Raw genomic sequence first — 19,638 nt, forward strand, 5'->3', positions numbered from 1 at the left:
TGCTCATTGCTGCTCCCGGCTTTGATTTTGGCCCAGTGAGCAGCTTCCTTCTGTTGAGCACAAAAGGGCCAGAACCCCAGAATGGCTGCTTGCAGCTACAGTATATTGTTTTTCAGAGTTTGTTGTTGGTGGTATATATGTAATTTTTGGTGATTATTTAAGGGCATTGCCTGGCTAGACTATTTCTTTCAGCTAAATCATAATGAGGCAGCTTTTGCCAAAAGTAATTGTCATTTAACTATCTTTCCAAACGAGACAAACACACATGTGCCTGCACAGCCTTGCTCTCGCCCCCTGTTTTACATCTCCTTCCTGATCAATGCCAGCAACAGACAATGGCACCAAAGCTTCTCTGATTGTTCGCACACAGAGGGTGTTCCATGCTGTCATGGCGCATTGTCTTTTTTCTGAAGTTATTTACTTGCTTGTTTCCCCATCGATTTCTGCTTTGTTCCTGTGTTTGTCTTGTGTGTGTTTGCTGATTGGTGTTGTGATAATTACAAGTAGGATTGTGCCGCAGGCGCCCCTGTACGCTCAGATGTCTCACACTGAGCCATTGTTCTCGTCATTGGCTGATTAAAGAAAACAACACACATCTAGGTGTTATTTTGTACATCTGATTGTGCTGAATAAATGGCACAAATGTGTGAGTTTATAATACGGACGGGTATCTCATGCGCTGACACCTGTCGAATACACATAGATAAAGAGTGAAATATTTCATACATATTTTAAGAGGACAATAATTCGACACAGTTTCACCCATACCTGCATTGATACAATCCATGCAGCATCCAATGCTGCATGGATTTGCAGTTTTCTCCAAGTTGCACAAAAGAATCTTTTCACTATATTCACTGTATAATGTATGTTAATTTTGGAAAGCTCATGTCAGTTGTAAAAAACAAAAACAAACCCAATATCAACTCACAGTCACCCTGCTGCCCAATAACTGTTCATTAATAAGGCTTTGCTGCCATATTTACATATGTATTGAGTGCTACAGAGAGTCATGAGATGTTACCTGGATGGCTCATGACAGGTTATGACTTTTGTCATAATTTAATAAAGTTTTACAACTTAATCCTAAATATCTAGTTTTTGTTGGGACTGTGTTTGGCCAAAGTCCCTGACAAAGTAAATGGCATGTTAGAGACAAGCAGAGTGAATAGTGTTTTTTTTTCTCCCTCCTCTTTCAAGCAAGGGGTGGTCAACACATGATCTGGACTCTCACTGAGCTGACAAGACTGGCAGGTACAAGAGAGGGAAACTCACGCAGAGTAAAAGACATTATTACCTGCTTAGAAAAAAAAGGTATGCCTGTCATATCAGGCTTTTCTGAGACAGAAATGCCTGCATTGATTCATTTGTGATTCCCGCCCAGCTTTGCCCGGATTCAAGCAGTTTGAATCGATGCAGTTGTATCTTAGACATTAAGCCCGGCACATCGATTCCAGCATGTGAATCGTGACACCCTGTGTGTACGTGTGTGCACGCGCTTGTCTGTGTAGGTGTGTGTGTGTGTGTGTGTGTGTGTGTGTGTGTGTGTGTGTGTGTGTGTGTGTGTGTGTGTGTGTGTGTGTGTGTGTGTGTGTGTGTGTGTGTGGAAGTGTGCTTTGATTTCTCTCAAGTTTTTTATCTATGAAATAGCTGTGAATGTGGATTTTAAGTATGACCATGTCCAAAGAAGGAAATTACCCCGCACCTCCTGTTCCAAATCTGTTCCACATGTTTCTGTAGGTCAAGTCTAACATGAGCACTGATCTAGCAAAGCAATTTATTTGTGCAAAAGGCAAGTACTTTGTCAGTAGGACGTTTTGTGATTCTCTGATTGTTGATGCAGTCATGTACGGAAGTGTGCACCATTTTATTTCAAGCCTCTTTTTCTCATAGCTAAAGCTTTCAGAGTGTTACAACCCTTTTGGCAGTATTCCTCTGTCTCTCCATTTACAATATTAACCCGTTCTATTGTCCACTCAGCCACTGACTCTCTGGACGAGACATCGAACATGTCTGGAGCATGGATTGCTATGTGCCCCATGGGAGCTCTCAGAAGGAATGAGATGGATGACACACTTACAGTAAAGCACTGTACTGTCCCTCAGGCCAGATCTGTTAAGAATGCTTTTGTGCTAAACCATCAATACATGCACAGGTATTACAAACATGAATTATACCAGTGATGGGATTTTTGTACACTAAGGGAAGCTGACTAAAATGATAACTTATTACCTTCACATACACATCGACCTTGCACACACACTTATGCACACACACATATATACACCGAGGTCACTGCTATAGGTCCCACTTAGCTTGACTGTTATCCCCTGGGTGTTTGCTAAGATCAGCAAACAACTGCTGACAAAAAGGGAGCACCACTATTTAAATGTGTTTCCTCATATGGTGAGGGCACACACCTCTGTTTGGCACCTCATTGATTTAAATCAATATGAACCAATCTCATCAGCACCGCTGTCCTTGTCCCACTGATGTCTGTCTGGCAGAGGACTCTGTGTGTGTGATGAGATACAGGTTTCTTGAGGCAGATCCATACCTTTCGAGGTGATTGGGTTAATGTGTTCCCCTGAGCCATGATGTGTACAACCTCTTATTTCGCCACATCATTTGTGTGCTGCATTGATTAAGGGTTCATTGAATGGAACGAGGCTGGCCAGCCATCAGATCTAAGTGCTTAAGAAAGATGAAATAGGCATGCATTTGGCTGTATATACCGCACTGAATGGCTGTGTCCATTTACATGCATTTGGCTTGTGTAAATATATTATTATATGTTCTTCAGAGAGTTGCGTAGACCATTGATGCATGGATTTTTAATTGCCAGGCCTGTATGAGAGTTGGAGGAAGAGGCCCCTGGACAGAAGCTGAGCTAAACTCAGCCATGCTGCCCTGTCACTTAATTTTTTTCCTCTCTGACTGCCTTCCTGGCTCCCTCACCGTCTTTCTGTTTCTCTTTCTGCGTCTGAATGGTGCTAGCTGACCTTCACTGGGACATAGCCATGATTCTAATTGCATTGATATGTCAGTGAGCTCCAATGGTTGTAGGAGAGCACAGCAATGTTACTCCAAAGCACCATGGTGGTGCCATGTGAATTTCACTTTCTTTTCACTGATGACTCACAAAGTCTAATTGATGAAGAGGAAACAGACCAACATATACACAAAAAGATCTTTGGTAATTCAGGATTTTCTCGAGAGCAACATGATGCTGAAGCAACACCTACCTTCCTTATTGTGTAAAGCCCAGTAAGCATTTAAAGCTACAGTAGATTGAGGAAAAACACGGAGCTCCTGTGATGTGACCCATAAGTTTCTGATGGTTTGTTCTGAAGTCTGGATGTGGACTTACCGCTTTTGGTATGTCTTTTCTAATTAGTGAGGTCAGAAAATCCGAAATTGTCTCCACTTAACTACTTCACGTGTTCAACGGCAAACGCCATGATCAAGTCTGTGAAAGCTTTTACTTAAAAGAATCTGAAGGAAGTGCTCAGTTTGCATAGACTGTATCACAACATGCCAGAACAAAACATGCTAGTTTACATGCTCTTTGTTCTCTACTACTCTTTGTTCACTTCCACTTTAAAGTTACCTGATCGTTACCAATTTTATTTTGATGGTATTTATCTAACATCATCCTCTATTGCACCATCTTCGCCTGATACTTCGCCTGTCTCTGCGTTTTAATTCTGGTATGGGTTGATTTGATCTAATTTTTTTCCTGCCAACTGGTGGGTGGGTATACACACACACACACACATGCTCCTGCCCACAGGCCTTTGCATGTGTGTCATGTTTATTCAGCAAATATGAGATCTGAAATCAAGTGGAAGTGCAAAATTAGCATATTGCAAATTTCAGTTTCAGATAAAATATCAGTAGGTCTGAGTCCACATAAATGTGTCATGTTAACTTAACCTAACCCTATTTTTTTTTTTTATACAATTGATATTGAATTCCATCACCGTGCAACACATACATTCAGTACGTTTTAAATGGGATGAATAATTGACATCATTGAAGCAGTAATGTGCAGCTGGTGTTAAAAAAGTAGCCACCTGCAGTAGGAGGGTTGACAGGTCTGAATATGTTTTATAGCTTTGTATTTAGACATATAATTAATCTCAGCTATGCTTTAACATGCTTATTGTATGTTGTCCATTAGCATATCTGACAGAGGTTTCCAAAGTGCTGACTGACATATCCCACCTGCCTGGCCACTTTTGTAATGCACCAAAGGGAAATCAGCTTTTGGAAAGAAGGACATTTAACAAAGCTATTGAACCACATGATGCACTTGATGTCATTCTGCTCCTTAAAATTGGTTTAGTTTGACCAAATTAAATCAATCACTGTTTGCTGAGCAAAAGCTCCACTTAATGCAAATGTTATGAATATGCTGAAATTCTTGGTATAATGTAATAGATATCTTGGTAAATTAATGCTTAATGCTGAATTTTATTACTTTATACTCTGACCAAGCCTATCCATGGCTGTTATGGACACAGTGATGGTGAAACTCTCACTGCAATCACACTCACACTTTTTCTATTCTGTCCAGTTCTCACATGTTGATCAGCCGATGTTGATTTTTTTCCTTTTTTTTTCTGGATCTGGATCACTTTGATCTGACAGAGGCTGTGCTGTCAGAAGCAGGCTGCATTGCGGTGTATCGCCGCTCATTTTGCTGCATGTCTTTGCGTCTTCTGTGTTTTTTTTGCTCACGTTTTGTAATAAGACACCAGATCCATTTTGCTGTTGGAAGGAAATGGGGAACTATCTCCTATATCTGGTTGTCTGTGTAATTCCCTAAGAAGAGATGAGCTTGAAGGACAGCTCAGGGGTGAGAGTTGCACTACCAATGAAGGAAAAAGAATTGTAAGTTCCAGACAGTGAGGGAGAAAAGGGAAGCAAATGAAATAAAGGAGGCAGGAAGAAGTGTGCAGTTGTTTGAAAGAGAGAGCCAAACCGGTGTTGATGGAGACAGGCTGGTTACCAGATGGGTTTTGTCAGAGAGAGAGGGGAACAGAGAAAGGGAAATGGTTAAGTGATGGAGGCTGATGTGGCTGTCTGTAATGCGATATGGCAGATGCGATTTTATTTTTAGGACACAAGGCCCCAGAACGATAGGTTTTATAGGGTTTTGAGTGGGTTGATCTTTTTAAATATTCAACTTCAATGAAATATGGAGCATGACTCCGGGCTGTTTGGAATTCATAAGTCTGTTTGGCAGGACTGGCCCTGCATATTGAGAGCCGTCAGAGTCGGCCTGAGTGTTAAACACAAGTGCTCAGCTGGCAGTAGAAACAATGGCAAAAAAAAAAAAAAAAGCAACCTACCTCAGAGGAACTACAAAAGAGACAAGGAATGGAATACTTTCATTGGAGTTTCAAAAAAAAGGTGATTAAATATTGTTCAATCACCTTTTGATGTCATGACAGTGGGTGATCGTGTCTTGTGTCACATTATGGGTGTGAAGTCACACAGATAATCATTAGCTCAACGCAAACATGCTGCTAAACAATTACTTGTATATTATAGGTTTCAGTATCATTAAAAAAATACCAGTTCTACAGCTGAGATTGATACAAGTTTCAGTATTGATTCTAAAGTGGTCTGTTTTTTCGTATCTTTGATAGAGAAATCTTTTCTACAAAATGCTTTTATTTTCATTTAACAAAGTCAAAATTCTTGAATATTAAGTGTTGTCTAAATATAAGCAGCGGTGCAAGAAATTTGCCAAAATAGCACATCCTAAAATTGGTCCAATTTTGTATTCAAATCAGCAACCAATGAAAGAATATGGTCACAAGATTAGACATTTAATACAAGCTTTTCAAAGTTTTTGCTATTAAGGACACATTATACTGATTACCAAAGTTCTGTTGAGGTTCAGTACTAAACTGTACTTGAATAAATGATAACATATGCAAATAAATTGAATTTAATGTTTTAGTTTTATCTCCTGTCTGGACACACCAGCAATGTTATAACATGAATTCCACTGAAGTTTTAAAACTGACTAATATTTAACCTTAACGTGAATTTTGTTCAGAAATTACTTCTAGCAATCAAGCCCAAACTCTTTTTAATTGCAAAGGCATTTATTAGAAAAATTAGGGCTGAAAATGTCAAATGAATACAGGCTGGTTATGCAGGTAATCAGCTATGCTCTCTATAATCCACTGCAGTCTGTGTTTGCACAACACAGCGGAGTCTATTGGCTATGCTCCACATCTACCATGCAAACTTCTCCTCAGTCAACCAGTTCATTAATCCATATTACCAACTGATTGGAGACTAACACAAAATGTGTGCTTCTGTCTGTTTGTCTGTGGATGCATTTGCGAGCGCGTTTCAGCTTCATGTCTGGAGGCGTGTGAAGGATCAATATTTTACTCTCACAGTGTGACAGGTGTACACTGCTGGAGAAAGCGGCTGATAGAAACCCTTAGTTAGTGTGAAGCCACCAAGGGGAAATACATATGCATTAGACCACGACTGTTGGGATTATTTACCAGCAGTAACCACACAAACAACAACAGGTAGCAGAGCCTGAAACCAAGACATGTTTAATTCATGAGGCAACAGAGTACACTGGCTGTACACCTGTATCAGTGAAATAGCCAGAGCTTATTAGACTCTGTATATGTGGTCGTGTGTGTGCGTTTTCTTCAACATAGTGATGTGTGTCTGGCAGGGTGTCTTGCTGTGTCTGATGTCTGCTTTTGTGAGTGTGTGTGGGAGACTGGGAGAAAGAGAGGAGAGACCCCAGGAAGTGATGCTGTCCCTGTATGAGGAAACATTCTCAGTCCATTACCCTGCATGTAGATATAATTAGAGTAAAGCAGGAGTAAGAGCCCGGGCTGCTGCAACCATCTGCCAGGTGCATTTCCTCTTTGTAATACAAGTGGAGAGATTTGTTTATATTGTAAAGAATCATACTTCTTTTTTGTGTGTTTACATCCATTTATTACAGATTGCATATTTGTTACTGACCATGATGTTAAGTGCAGCAGGTTTTTAGAGATATGAATACATTTAACAACTTGCAGGGATGTAACACTTGCTTGAGAAGGCTAATTTACAACACTAAACATCATGTTTTTCTTTTTTCCTTCAGACTTATGGTATCATGTGACAGTGCATTTGAAAGTGAGAAGTCATTATTTCCGGAAGATGTTATTTCTAAACTGTTAACTAATATTAATTTCACTTTTTATGTGTTTTCCCCCTGAAGCACAGTGCAGTAGTCTGATTATGTCTGGCTAATATATGGTAAACATAGTCGCCATTATACTATAATGAAAATACGGTGCTTGCTTGCTGTGACATTGGATATGTCTGTGTTTGCTTTACAAGTGGTGCTCAAACCTTCAATTATGCATAGAGTTTATTAAAGATGGGCTGTCTGTCAAACAGCCACCTCCTGAAAAAGCTACTCGAATGAATTTGTCACAATAACGATGTTTTTGATGGCTTGGAAAACGTCACATCACTGGCATTTGACAGTGTGGAGGGGTGGATTATGGGGTTCATAAAAAAAGAAGTTTTGTATTGTTTATTTTAATTGTATTCTCAATAGAGCATAGTGTGTGGTGTAAGCCAGTAGTGTGTGTAGGCTAGCAGTACTCATGGTGGGGAACCAGGCTCACTTTTGAGGCATTGTTAGACGCACCAAGGCGTGCTAACGCAATGTCATGCTTGGCTGCAGCTCACAGTGACTGAGGTTCACACTGAGGGCCAGAAGACTTGAGGGACCTCCAGCTCAGCCCGTTCATATCCTTCACGTCACCCTTTTTGGTTTTAGACAGCATACCATCCTCGACACCCCTGCCCACCTCCTGCTCACTTTGTCATTTACACTCGATTTTAATGTGACTTAATCATGTCTGCTTCAGCATGGCAGGTGAAATGTGTTGACATGTCTTTATGCTTGCGACCCTCATATACACATTTGTACATGTTCAAAGACCTTTGCCATGTCCAGTACTGCTTGGATTTGTTTACAGGTGATTCATAAAGGGTGACCTATAAATATCAAGGAACTGCTCCCATTCTCTCTCTTGAACCAGTCCACTTCTTATCCAGTTTCTTCCTACTGTGTTCATAGATTACTTCCAGTGCTGTTCTTATCATAAGTCATATTGGTTTTTATTTTTAATTCATAGATTTTACTGTTTTAATAACAGACTGCTCTTGTCTCCCAAACATTCCAAAACAAATAAGCTTCTCTGCACCATTCCAAAAAATATTTTCTGGCATTTGAGCCTTTACAAATGAAAAGTACTAAAGCTGTGATTGTGGACTGTGACGGGACTGATCTTTACTGTCACTGTCAATGTACGCAGAACCAAGAGATACTCAATTTATCATGATATCAAACAGAAAAAAAGCAGAAAATCCTCATAATCTCAACTAGCTTGAACCAGAGAATATCTGACTTTTTTTTGCTTGATATATTATTCAACTAGTTCTTGACAAATATATGTATTATTTTTACATGTTTATTTATTTATCCACTAATCAATTAATTGTTTCAGCCCCCAACCCCACAAGCAGTTGTGAGCTTAATCAAAACCAGAAATAAATGCCATTTGGTGCCAGATATTGATGTGGTGGAAAAAAAAATGATGAGAATAGAGTTAAAAAAGAAGAATATCATGTTACTCATGAATACATACTGGGGTACATGATTGTAAAATTCTTCAAATTATACTGCATTTCTGCTAACACTGATCCATTTTTGTGTATTTCAACAAAAATATCTGGGGTTTTTAAATATGGAAGAAGAGAGACAGAAGAGGGGGGAGTCAAATCACAACTCAACAAAGGAAAACACCTTGATATGCATTAGAGCAGGACAGGCTTATGTTACCTATAACAGTGCTGGTTTTCACATTATTCACAGGGATTGTTATAGTGCTCTTTCAACAGTCCATCTCTATACCTCTTCAGTTTTTTTTTCTTCTGTGTCTGTATTGCTCCCTCGCTTTTTTGTACTCCACTCTTTTAGTCCAGTCTAAATCACAGTCATTGCCTCCAATCATGCCACTGTCTTGAGGCTGTTTATTCTGCCCATCTTGTCATCTTCTCCCTCATCATCCCATTTCTTCCATTGCTGTCCCCCTTTCACTCTCCTTTCATTGCTTGTTGCCTCTCCTAATTTTTAATCCCGTTTTTCTGCGTGGCAGAGAAGCTAGACAGACAACTCTTCGCACACAACACACACACACACACACACACTCGCACACAGTCAACTATGACAAACAAGCGAGGAACAAACCTACAATGACTGGTGTGTTGCCAGGTAATGATCTTTAATTACAGTCAGCCTAATGCACACAGGCAAGCTAACAAGCTGTCTGCTGGCTTTTACCTTTGACAAGACTCACTGGGGGACATTGGGGTATCACATACATTTGACACCATACATTTTCAACTCTTACATGTATCTTTTCTTAAGGCTAATATATTAAATCATGGTTTTCAACAGTGCACTCTCTCACTCACAGACAAAATCATCAGATTGTTTTGCATATGTTGTGTGAGCTCAGTGGCATTGTCCATTAGAGGAGAGGAAGATCAGAGCATTGTTTGTGTTCCTACCCTTTGTACCCTCCAACCCCTTGTTCCTTCTGCAAGTGTTTTTCCTACTCCACCTGTTTTCTTCCTTTTCAATCAGTTGCTCTATTCTGAGTTAAATAAACGGGACATCTGTCACACCCGTCTGTCAGAGCTTGGCCAATTGTAGATAAGCATAGTCATCAAGCCTTTTCATCTAATGGAACAACGGTATGATGTTCCCTCTTCATTGGAAGGTGGTGGACAGACTATGATGAAGGGGTACTTTATCAGAAAAATGCTTAGCTTATGTTCATATGTTTGTGTATTTTCGTTCATCCTGTACAGTGCGCTTATAGTGAATGTAATTTTATACCTATATTTGGCTACATGCTGGATGACATAGAGTGAAAACGCATCCCTGGTCCACTCTTCTACTGTGTACTTTTAATATTCACCATGTCTGGCAACTTTAGTAATCTGTTGATTTAAATAATTTTTTTAAGAAAGAATCTTTTCATTTCAACTTCCAATATCAGGATTTGCTGCTTTTCTTTGTCATATGTAACAGTAAACTGATGACTGAACTCATTTGTGTTAGAGATTTCTCACTCTTTTCTGCCATTTTATGGACAAAAGGATTTGACTGAACAAGTCAACAACAGTTTAATCAATAACTAATGCTATCATTAAGTACATTCCTTGTTGAAAAATGTTGGGTTTTGCACAACATTTAATTTTGTGTGTTCCATATATATATGACCTGACCCTTGTGCAGTAACATGACCTCTCAGGTTCCACTTGTAGATGCAAAAAACAGTGCAAACAGTCACCATCAGACAGAACATGCAGAAAACTGCCAACCCAGCTAGCTGTGTCATGATTTATGGCGCATGTGTTTGATCTTGCTAACTTCAACTTGTTGTGTCAGTCACTCCACAGAGAGGAAAAGTCACTTCACTGTCTACATTTTTGTGAGTCTGCATGACTGCTCTCTTAAAGTGATCAAATACTGCAAACTTCATAAGAGTGGAGCGAAGGGGAGGGAGTGAAAGATGAGAGGAAATGCTCATCTGCATCTGTATTTGAAGTGGCAAATGCAAATGGACCAAATGATCTGACAAGAGGAAAATGTGAATTCCTCTCTGCAGCTATTTGCAGATGGAAAAAAAAAAGAAACTCTCTTTTTTTCTATTGGACAGGCCCTTTTACATTCTGACAAAATGCCACTCTATCAGACATTTCATAAACCACCACAGTTCCATCTTGAAATTCCTGATGATGTTTTCAAACTGTTCAAAACAGTGATTAGTTTTACCTTGCAAAGTAGCATTTCACACGAGGATCAATTTCGCCAGGCTTCAAGGTATGTGCGTTTGGCCAAACCAACTATGCAGCTACAGGCGTGGTTCAGATATGATGGCAGCAAAAGAAGTGACTGTTCATATGAAAACAGTTGCAGCTTCCAAATAGGATAGCATAGATGTTGCTGGAGCATCAGTTACATCAGGACTGGAAAATATTTCCTCACTGAAAGAAGAGCAAAGAACATCACTGAAAGCTTTTCTGACTCAAAAAGATGCTTTCGCCCTTTGCGCGACTGTCTTTGGCACAAGTTTTGATTTTTGACTCGCACTTCTGGTAGCGCTCTCCTGCTACATCATGTGGTTGGTTGATCTGATTGGTTGAAGTTAGCCAATGATGGACAGAAGGTTCATCCAATCACATGTCAAGTATTTTTGAAAGTGCCTGCCCTTTTCCAAGCCATTTCCAAGGACGTCTTCCCAGATGGTCCTCTGTAACAAACCATCTGGCACGTCAGGTTACGCTTAGTCTGTTTTGTTTGAGATTTTACTTGTCTTCTGCTGCAAAAGAACCAGTGTCAGTAGCTGGTTAAAATGCTGTGGGCTGTGGGACTTAGAGTTAAAAGACACATTTTTCAGCAAAGCTTGAGAGCAAGAAGAGACACAACAAGCTCAGTCTGCCAGCTCTTTTATCATTGTTTTTCAACTGTTTTCTTTTCCAATCTGCCTTCCAGCAAAGTAAAGGACAGCGGCAGACTGAGGACTGTGATAGACTTGTAGTTTAACAGAATCGTATTGTGCTCATGCTTTACAGACATTGGAAAATACCAATCTCCAGGCTTTTTCATGTGTTGACTATTCTCCAATCTCTTAACAGCTGGTCATGTAGATGAGTTCATTGTCAACTGCAATGGTGGCCGACAGTGTAGTTTAACAGTCCGCAAAAGAAAAAGGCAGGCATCCACTGCAGCTGTCCAGACTTACTGAGGCTCCCTGCCTCAGCCTGTCTGACTAATAACTTCTCAAAAACTTCAAGCGAGTGGCATTGGGGAGGGGGTAGAGAGATGACTGAAAGCTCATCTTTATCAGTCCAAGCAGCAAATATAAATGGAGCAAATGATCTTACATGAGGAAATGTGAACTCCTCTCTGCTGCTATTTGCAGATGGAATAAAGGAATGCCTTTCATGTTCTTTTCTAATATTGGACAGGGACAGTTTTCCAATGAATTGCCATCACATCGTGTTGTAAAGATTAACTGCTACGTACTGTATATTACACCGTTCATTGATCCAAACTCAAAAACTTATCAAAAATTGATTAGGATCTATCAGTGATGGTAAAAAGCATCCACCATGGTGTTACACTATCTGAAATCTTGACAAAAGAAAGACTGCATACAAAACATGCAAAAACACCTTAAAATCTTTATTGGAAAAGGAGTTTGTGCCTCAATAATGGGATTCTCAGTGGAGTGCTAAACCCAAAATCCAGTGAGCATATTCCAAAAAACATGAAAGGTAGCATATCCCAAGTTATCAACTCAAGGAGGACAAAATATTCACATTTCGTTTGTTTATTTGGCTCACATCACCTGATGTTAGAGCATTTGTGAAATGTGAGTGTTTTCTTCTCTTCGACTTGATAACTTGATGTGCTATCATTTTATGTTGTTTGGAATATACCCACCATAAAATCTTTAACAGCTGCATCACCAGCTTAACTCTCTTCAGAACACACAGCATACTACAAGAATAATAAAGCGCTGTCGGAAACAGGAGCAGTCAACCTGAGGCCAACTAACAACAAAGCTAGCAACACCAACTAACGCTACTTGCCCTTAACTTCTCTCGGTCAAAGGCAATAACTGAAGCAGTTAGCTATTTTATTTACAAGGACATGCACCCATTTAGTGCTGTTCGAAGTGCTGGATTTAGATGGATGACAGTGACCCTCAAATGGAAGTAAACAATACCCAGTTGCCAACATTAAAGTGAAAAATGTGTCCTTCTTGGGGACTATCTAGACTTTTGCCCTTTTTGATCACTGCTTCTTGTTAAAGGGAACTCCACCAGTCTTATACATCCTCTGTTTACAGATCTTGGGTAGTACTACTGCTATGTGAAGGTTTAAAGCCTTTTGTGGCCCCACAGGGTGCAGTGCCAAATATAATAAATTGCCTCAAGTGATGTCACTTGAGTCTGTGTCAGTTGGGGCTGAAGACTGCAAATTTGAAAATGAGAAAAATCTGGGTGTTTGGAGTTGAGCTTACCAGACCTCTGTAGCTTGCTCTTCATCTCTGCTTGAGGCTAACAGCTCAAGGCTACATTGCCCGCTAGAGCAGCAGAACACACCCAAATCTCTGACCAAACTGTCAGTAGTCGAGTTGCATTGCGGGAAATGTAGTCACCGACCTTTGACAGGGAAGAGTAATCCTTAAAATGAAAGAGATGATATCTGTTTCTGCCTCATCAAATTAGATTTTTTTATTATATATTTTTTTTGATAATCCATTATAAGTCTAACAATGTTATAAGAGTGCAAAGCTAAATGAGGTGGCAGCTGCCATAGTTTTTAAAAGGTTTTTTTGTACTTGAATAAAAAGTAAAAAAAAAAAAAAAATGTTTTTAATGAAGTTATTCCCAGTGAAAATGAAAACACTTTGATGTGTTTGCAATTGAATTGAATCCAGTTTAAGCAGAAATGAAATATATTGACTTTAAGTGGCTCTATGTTTTCAACATCCAATTGCTTATCACGTATCTAAATCTGTATCAAATTGGCTCAGAGAGATAAATGCACACTCCTACAATCACAGCATGTGTTCAATACAAGCAACAGTTTTGTCTTCAAACTCCACCCATTCTTCTCTAAAACCAGTGTCAGTTCATGGTGAAAGGAGAACAGCCTGTGAGATGAGACGTGTTTTACATCTCTCAGACTTGTTTTACAGCTTAGATGAAGGCATACGTTGAGATGCTAGCGAGGCTTCAAAGGAAGGGGCAGCTAGGTGTCACAGGCGGGCAGAGTGAGAAGAAACTGAACTTGCCAGCACTTTGATCATATGCACTGCTAAAGGCCAGGGCCCTGTTAGGAAGACAAGAAATGCGCTTTTGGATAAGAGTTGTTATTGAAGTGGGTTTTTTTAATCTATTTTTGAAGTGTAAATATAAGTATTGATACAGTACTTTATATTTCTCACCATTTTTATGTATAATCAGAGCAGGCAATAGTTAAATGATAAATTCTCTCCAGGATGACAGAAATTAAAAATTTCAACACAAGTGTAAACAAGATATTAAAATGCAAATTGCTGATACCACAGTTGCTAATTTTTTCACCATCAGCACTGATTGTCTTATTTATAAAGGAAATGCGCATTTGTCGGGCGTTTGCCCTGATTGACCAGAAAGAAACAGGCATGGCTGATAGATGACAGGTTTTTAGACAGAGGAGGGGAGGGACGGGACAGGATGTGGAGTGTGGCGCAAGAGGATTGACAGCAGGGAATAATTGTCATCTATTACAACTGAGACTACAGCAACAGGAAGAGAGAGCAAAAAGGGTGAGATAATGAGAGGAGACTTGGATTTTCAGCTGTGGTAAATGTTCAGTCACAGCAGCAAGGCAACACACTTTTAAAATCCCCCCACTGCCTCTTGTTTGCCTAACGAGTTTTGTGAGAATGTGCCTGTGTGCGTGCGTGCGTGCGTGCGTGCGTGCGTGCGTGCGTGTGTGTGTGCGTGTGTGTGTGTGTGTGTGAGAGAGAGAGAGAGAGATCGTTGGCTTTCTTTGCTTAATTTCGCAGTCGGTTCCTTCTTGTCTGCTCTCTTTCCTCCTTTTATCCTTATTTATTTGTCAGAGGTTGTGTTCAGGGACGTTCCTTGTCATTCGTCAGCGCGGCCCATAAAACACACTGTCATGACTGACTGGCCACGCTCCAAACTCATTACCGATTGGCTGACAGAGCGGGTCGCTCTGTTCTGCTCTGCTGTGTTTGACTCCTGTTTGCCAGACATTTAATGCTCAGGAAACTTTAAATGCGGTGGTGTCTTTCCTCGCGCCACTCCTCTCAGCCTCTTGCTCAAGGTCACATGAATATGGATTTACCCTCTCCTTCCAGCGCACACATACTGATGATGAAGTCTAAGATCTACTCACAGGGATTATAATTCAGAACGTAGGTCTGATCTGGGCCGTCGCTCTGTTCCACTGTCTGTCTGGGTGTGTGTTTTCAGTCGGAAACGGGAGGGGAGGGTGGGAGGCTGAAAAGAGGAGAACAGTGGAAATAAGAAAGATGAAGAGGACTACTGCAGGAGCCGAGAGCTGAGATGAAGAGTGGAGGAAGGAGAATGGATGATAATGGTGGAATCAGGGGAGGTGGAGCTGGCTGGGAGGGTGTCATGTAAGAGAAAAGGGAAAGGGACTGGAAGATTGGAAAAGGGCGATGTACAGTGTTATTGAGTTTCTGTTGCGGTTGATCAGCCATATCCATTTCATCATATTGGGCTTGCTGCATGCCACAGTCTGCTGCAGAAAATTTGTCCTCATCAGTGTTTGTGTACACGGTATGTGCTTCCATGCTGTGTGTTTGTGTGTGTATTCATCCAGACTAACATTGAGTACATTGAGCTCATGTGTAAATATGTAGTTTTGTCTTGCTTTGCATGTGGATATACATTTTGATGTCATTTTGTGTTTGCGGCAGAATGACTGATGCCACTATTAACTTGCTTTCTTTTTTTAAGCTTTCTCCTATCTTTCTTGCTTTTGTAATTTATTCTGTAATCTGAATAACCCTTTGCTTCCCTTTGTTTAATGAGTCAGCTGCACATCACTTCTTCTCTTTGTCTTCCCTCATTCCCCCAGTTGTGCTCACTGCTTTGTTTCTGTTTTCCACACACAGAAAACAACAAGGCACCTTTACAAAGTTCTCGCTCACGGCAGAATATAAATGCAGGTTCAGCAGTGGTGAACCCTCCCCCTGCCAAGGAGGCCCATAATGAATCTGAGGGCCATCCATCTGCAGTCCGGACCAAGGCCGCTGTGTGCGCGGAGTCGGGACACCGGCACAGGAACCCCCGGGGTAACAGCTACTGGCTGGACAGAGAGAGGGTGGTGGAGAGAGAGATGCTGAAACCAACTGAGAGAACGATGGAGGTAGATGCAGAGTCTCCAACTGCGGTTAGCAGCTGTAGCACCAACGGAGAGTCAGATGTAGAGGCTCTCCTGGCCAAACTCAGGGCTTTGTGAGGTTTCTTTTCACATTAGTACATTATCTCAGAAATGGCGTACTCGTACTGTGCACATCTTAACACACTCTGAATGTGACTTAAATGAGCTTTGCAAAAGATTTGTCAAGGATGAACATTAAATGAGGAAACAAATCAATTTTTGAAGTTTTGTAGAAAAATGAATACATTTGTATGCTCTCACAATTAATGGTACAGACATCTAAAAGAAACTGCAGGCAGAGCACACATAGCAGGTCATGCTTTGGCCCAGAGAATGCCCTCAGAGGTTATTTCATGAAAAAGAGACTAATTAACCAAAGTTGCAATTTATTGGAAGCACTTAGTGTAATACAATATAGTCCAAAAGCAAAAATACAGCCAAATACATTCAGCAGGCTCTTTGCCGGATCCTGTAAAGTTTATCTATCATTTATATATCTCTGCCCATTGGAATACAACATAGTTATTTCAATGAAAGTAATAGATGAAATATTGCTGAGCACTTTCTTTGTAATCCAGAATTATTCAATATTAAATATGAACTCTATCACATTATTTCCTCTACTGTAGCATTTGTTTAGCACCTTTATCCCATTATTACCTTTATTTTAGTTTTCAATGACAATTATTTTCTTATGCATGTTATTAGTCACGTACAAGTAAAAGACTTTTGGTAGTTAAATCTTTTTCATTCCTTGTGGGGTGACAGAGTGTCTTTTATATTCAAAGCTTTGATGTAATGCTTGTATTTTCTGTTAAAATGTTACCTGCGTTCGATAAAACTATAAATATATACACAAAGGATCAATATATATGAGCTACACCATATGATTATACTTTCACAGGTTATAACCGTAATTAGATGTCATTTGACAAGTCAGTTTTGGTTGTACTGGACTGTATTGTCCATGTGTCTGCTGGTCTGAAACAGTCTCTCAGAGTATTATTATCCAATATGTGACGAGAACAAGTTCATACATCTGTAAGTTAACCATAATTTATGCTGATTTTCCTCCAACATTCCTACTGAAATCACTCATATCGTCAGCATTTTTGTTGTATCTTTATTCATTGTTATACTCTCACTTATATAGACCAATTTACAATAAAATAAAGCAAAAAAGTGTTCTGTTGTCTTTTTCACACATCACAAAAGTTTCAAACCAGACCAAATTTGCAGGTCATTTTTTATTTTTTTTTGGTGCGTTTTAGTTCTCAGTGTTGCTTATAGTCATCATACTTTAATATTTAGTGAGCAGAAACAAAGATCACATCTTCGCTATCCTAAAATGAGTGTCACAGATAAGTAGAGGAGACAATGTACTATGTAAATATATTTATTACCATGAATATGCAACATAACAGAGGGCTGCATACCTGTTAGCAACACTGCACACAGCTGTAAACTGCCTAAAAAGCGACACTTGTATGGTGGAGACAACATGAGACACACAGGTCCAAAGCACTCAGATCATCTGAGCCCAAACTCTCCTAAGTGATGATTCAGTCTATTTTCAAGTGTCCACAATATTTTCTGAAAACCCCGGCACATATCAGTGGTCGCTATCAGTGACTTGCTGGAGCCTCTTTAAAGTTGTGACCTGTGAATTAACTTAGTTCCTCTGCACTGCCTTTTATTTTCACTTCCTTCCAAAATCTGATAATTGGGCTCCTCTAGAATGTAGTGCCTTGGCTGAACTGCATATGTAAAGAGGCCATAGTGCGCAATGTCTTAGTAGATTTTTGTTGTTGCGCTTACTCAGTGCATAATTTGCTGCATAATGAGCTCAGTTTTCTTATGACCTTACATGATCATGTACACTTAATAAAAATCCAGATTTATCATAAACTCAAAACTTGTGAAGAGAATGTGTGAACCTTTATCACTGACATTTACTAATTAAACAAGATTTTAAAAAGCACTGTGCTGAACATTTACCTCCTTTAAAACATAATTCACTCCAACACTGCACAGTATACAGGCCAAAACGTACCATATATCTGGACATAGAGTTGAGAGTTGCTGGGAGAGCTGAGACGGCAAGAGATCTGCCGATCAGTTAACCTGCTATCTGACAAGGTCTGCTTGCTGTAGCCTGTCAGCTGGTGAATATCTGCAGCATTGGGAGAGACACAACTGTCCCCATCTGGAGCAGAGCCAGAGACAAACACCTCTCTGGTGATGCACAGCGGTTTGGTAGAGCAGAGCAGTTGTTGTTCCTCCAGTGATTCAGCTTTAGCTGGCTGCAGTGGGCTTTTGGTTTGGCTTTCTATGAGCATGTGACAGCAGTCACCTTCTGTGGTATTTCAGCTTTTTGTAAAACCGCTGCCTCTGCTTCAGAAGAGAGTGTGTCTCCCCCCCCCACCCCCATCCCATGCCACAGAGAATTACCTCCATTCTATGTCACCCAAGTTCTTTTTTTCTGTTTCCCAAGTGTTATTTTCATCTCAGAGATTATGTCTGTGTGGGTGTTCTCCTTTGCCTAATATGGTGTTTTTGAGAATGTGCCATGATGTTAGTACAAGATAATTAATGTGCTATAAACATGCTCCTGATTTACAAGTGATTCAGATTTATGCTAAAAAAAAAAAAAAAAGCATTGGTGTCAACAAATGTTTTAGAAATTCAGTCTTCAGTCTGTGTGTTTGCATGTGTGCGTGTGCCTGTCAAGTCAGAACACTCTGTCTAATCGCTGATAAATATGATTATCTTGAATACATTTTGTCCACATCACGAGTGAGAACCTGGAGCTGCATACATATTGGACAATAAATTTGCTTTAATTGCCTGCATGTTTTCAAGATCTGAAAAATGATTGCATTTTGTTACAGCATCTGTGCGGGCCAGCTCCCTTTGAAAAGAAAGCAGGAAAATGACCAGCTAAACTCACAGACACAACAAATTGAGAGGAGAAGGAGAGCATAAGGAGGGTAGGATCTTGTTATGCTGAGGGAGCCTTCATTACTCACAGCCCTGTGTTCCAGCCATGAGGTTTATCTATGGGCCTAATAAAGTGGAGCAAAACATATTGTGTAGCAGATTGCAATCTGGTCTTCTTTGATTGGAGATGAAGTTAAAAATGTGTCTGAGGATTTGTAGAGGAGGGGGGGAAAGTACAAAGCAGATCAACAGATTTGTCACTATTTCTTTTCCCCGAGAGTCAAAGAGTGCACTCCGCTGTATTTAGAACATCATGTCCACATCACACTGTGGAAGATTATGGTGTGATTATTTTCTAATCTACAGCTGATGGTGTCTGTCATGGTTGTGGAGAGGTGAGGATGCTGCTGCCCATCCCTGTATGCCACAAAATATTTTCAAATGCTATTCATTTTCTTTACATTTTGGTGTAAACATAATTGCTTCCTGGATTACGCTGATTTACCAATCAAGAAAGTGTGATGTTCATACATTGTGTTAACAGAGACTGTGTAGTGAAAGCAGCAAGTCGGCAGCTTGAGCTCTCTGCCAGCGTCTGCACTGGAAGTACTCAGCCACTGTGCTGCATGATCACCAGC

The 19,638-nt window shown here is 40.1% G+C and overlaps 1 protein-coding gene across 1 annotated transcript in view; it reads left to right on the forward strand.

Annotated features, from left to right (window-relative positions):
• The window catches only part of LOC139335032 (protein diaphanous homolog 3-like), a 161,588-nt gene extending 144,345 nt beyond the window's left edge, over nucleotides 1-17,243 (forward strand). The window contains exons 29-30 of the mRNA XM_070968415.1: nucleotides 15,792-17,031; nucleotides 17,107-17,243. Of these exons, the coding sequence (XP_070824516.1) occupies nucleotides 15,792-16,138 (347 nt within the window). The 3' untranslated portion in view covers nucleotides 16,139-17,031; nucleotides 17,107-17,243. The remainder of the gene's footprint in view (nucleotides 1-15,791; nucleotides 17,032-17,106) is intronic.
• Nucleotides 17,244-19,638: the final 2,395 nt, after the last annotated feature.

This window comes from Chaetodon trifascialis, chromosome 1 (genome assembly GCF_039877785.1).
Source record: "Chaetodon trifascialis isolate fChaTrf1 chromosome 1, fChaTrf1.hap1, whole genome shotgun sequence".
Lineage (NCBI taxonomy): Eukaryota > Metazoa > Chordata > Actinopteri > Chaetodontiformes > Chaetodontidae > Chaetodon > Chaetodon trifascialis.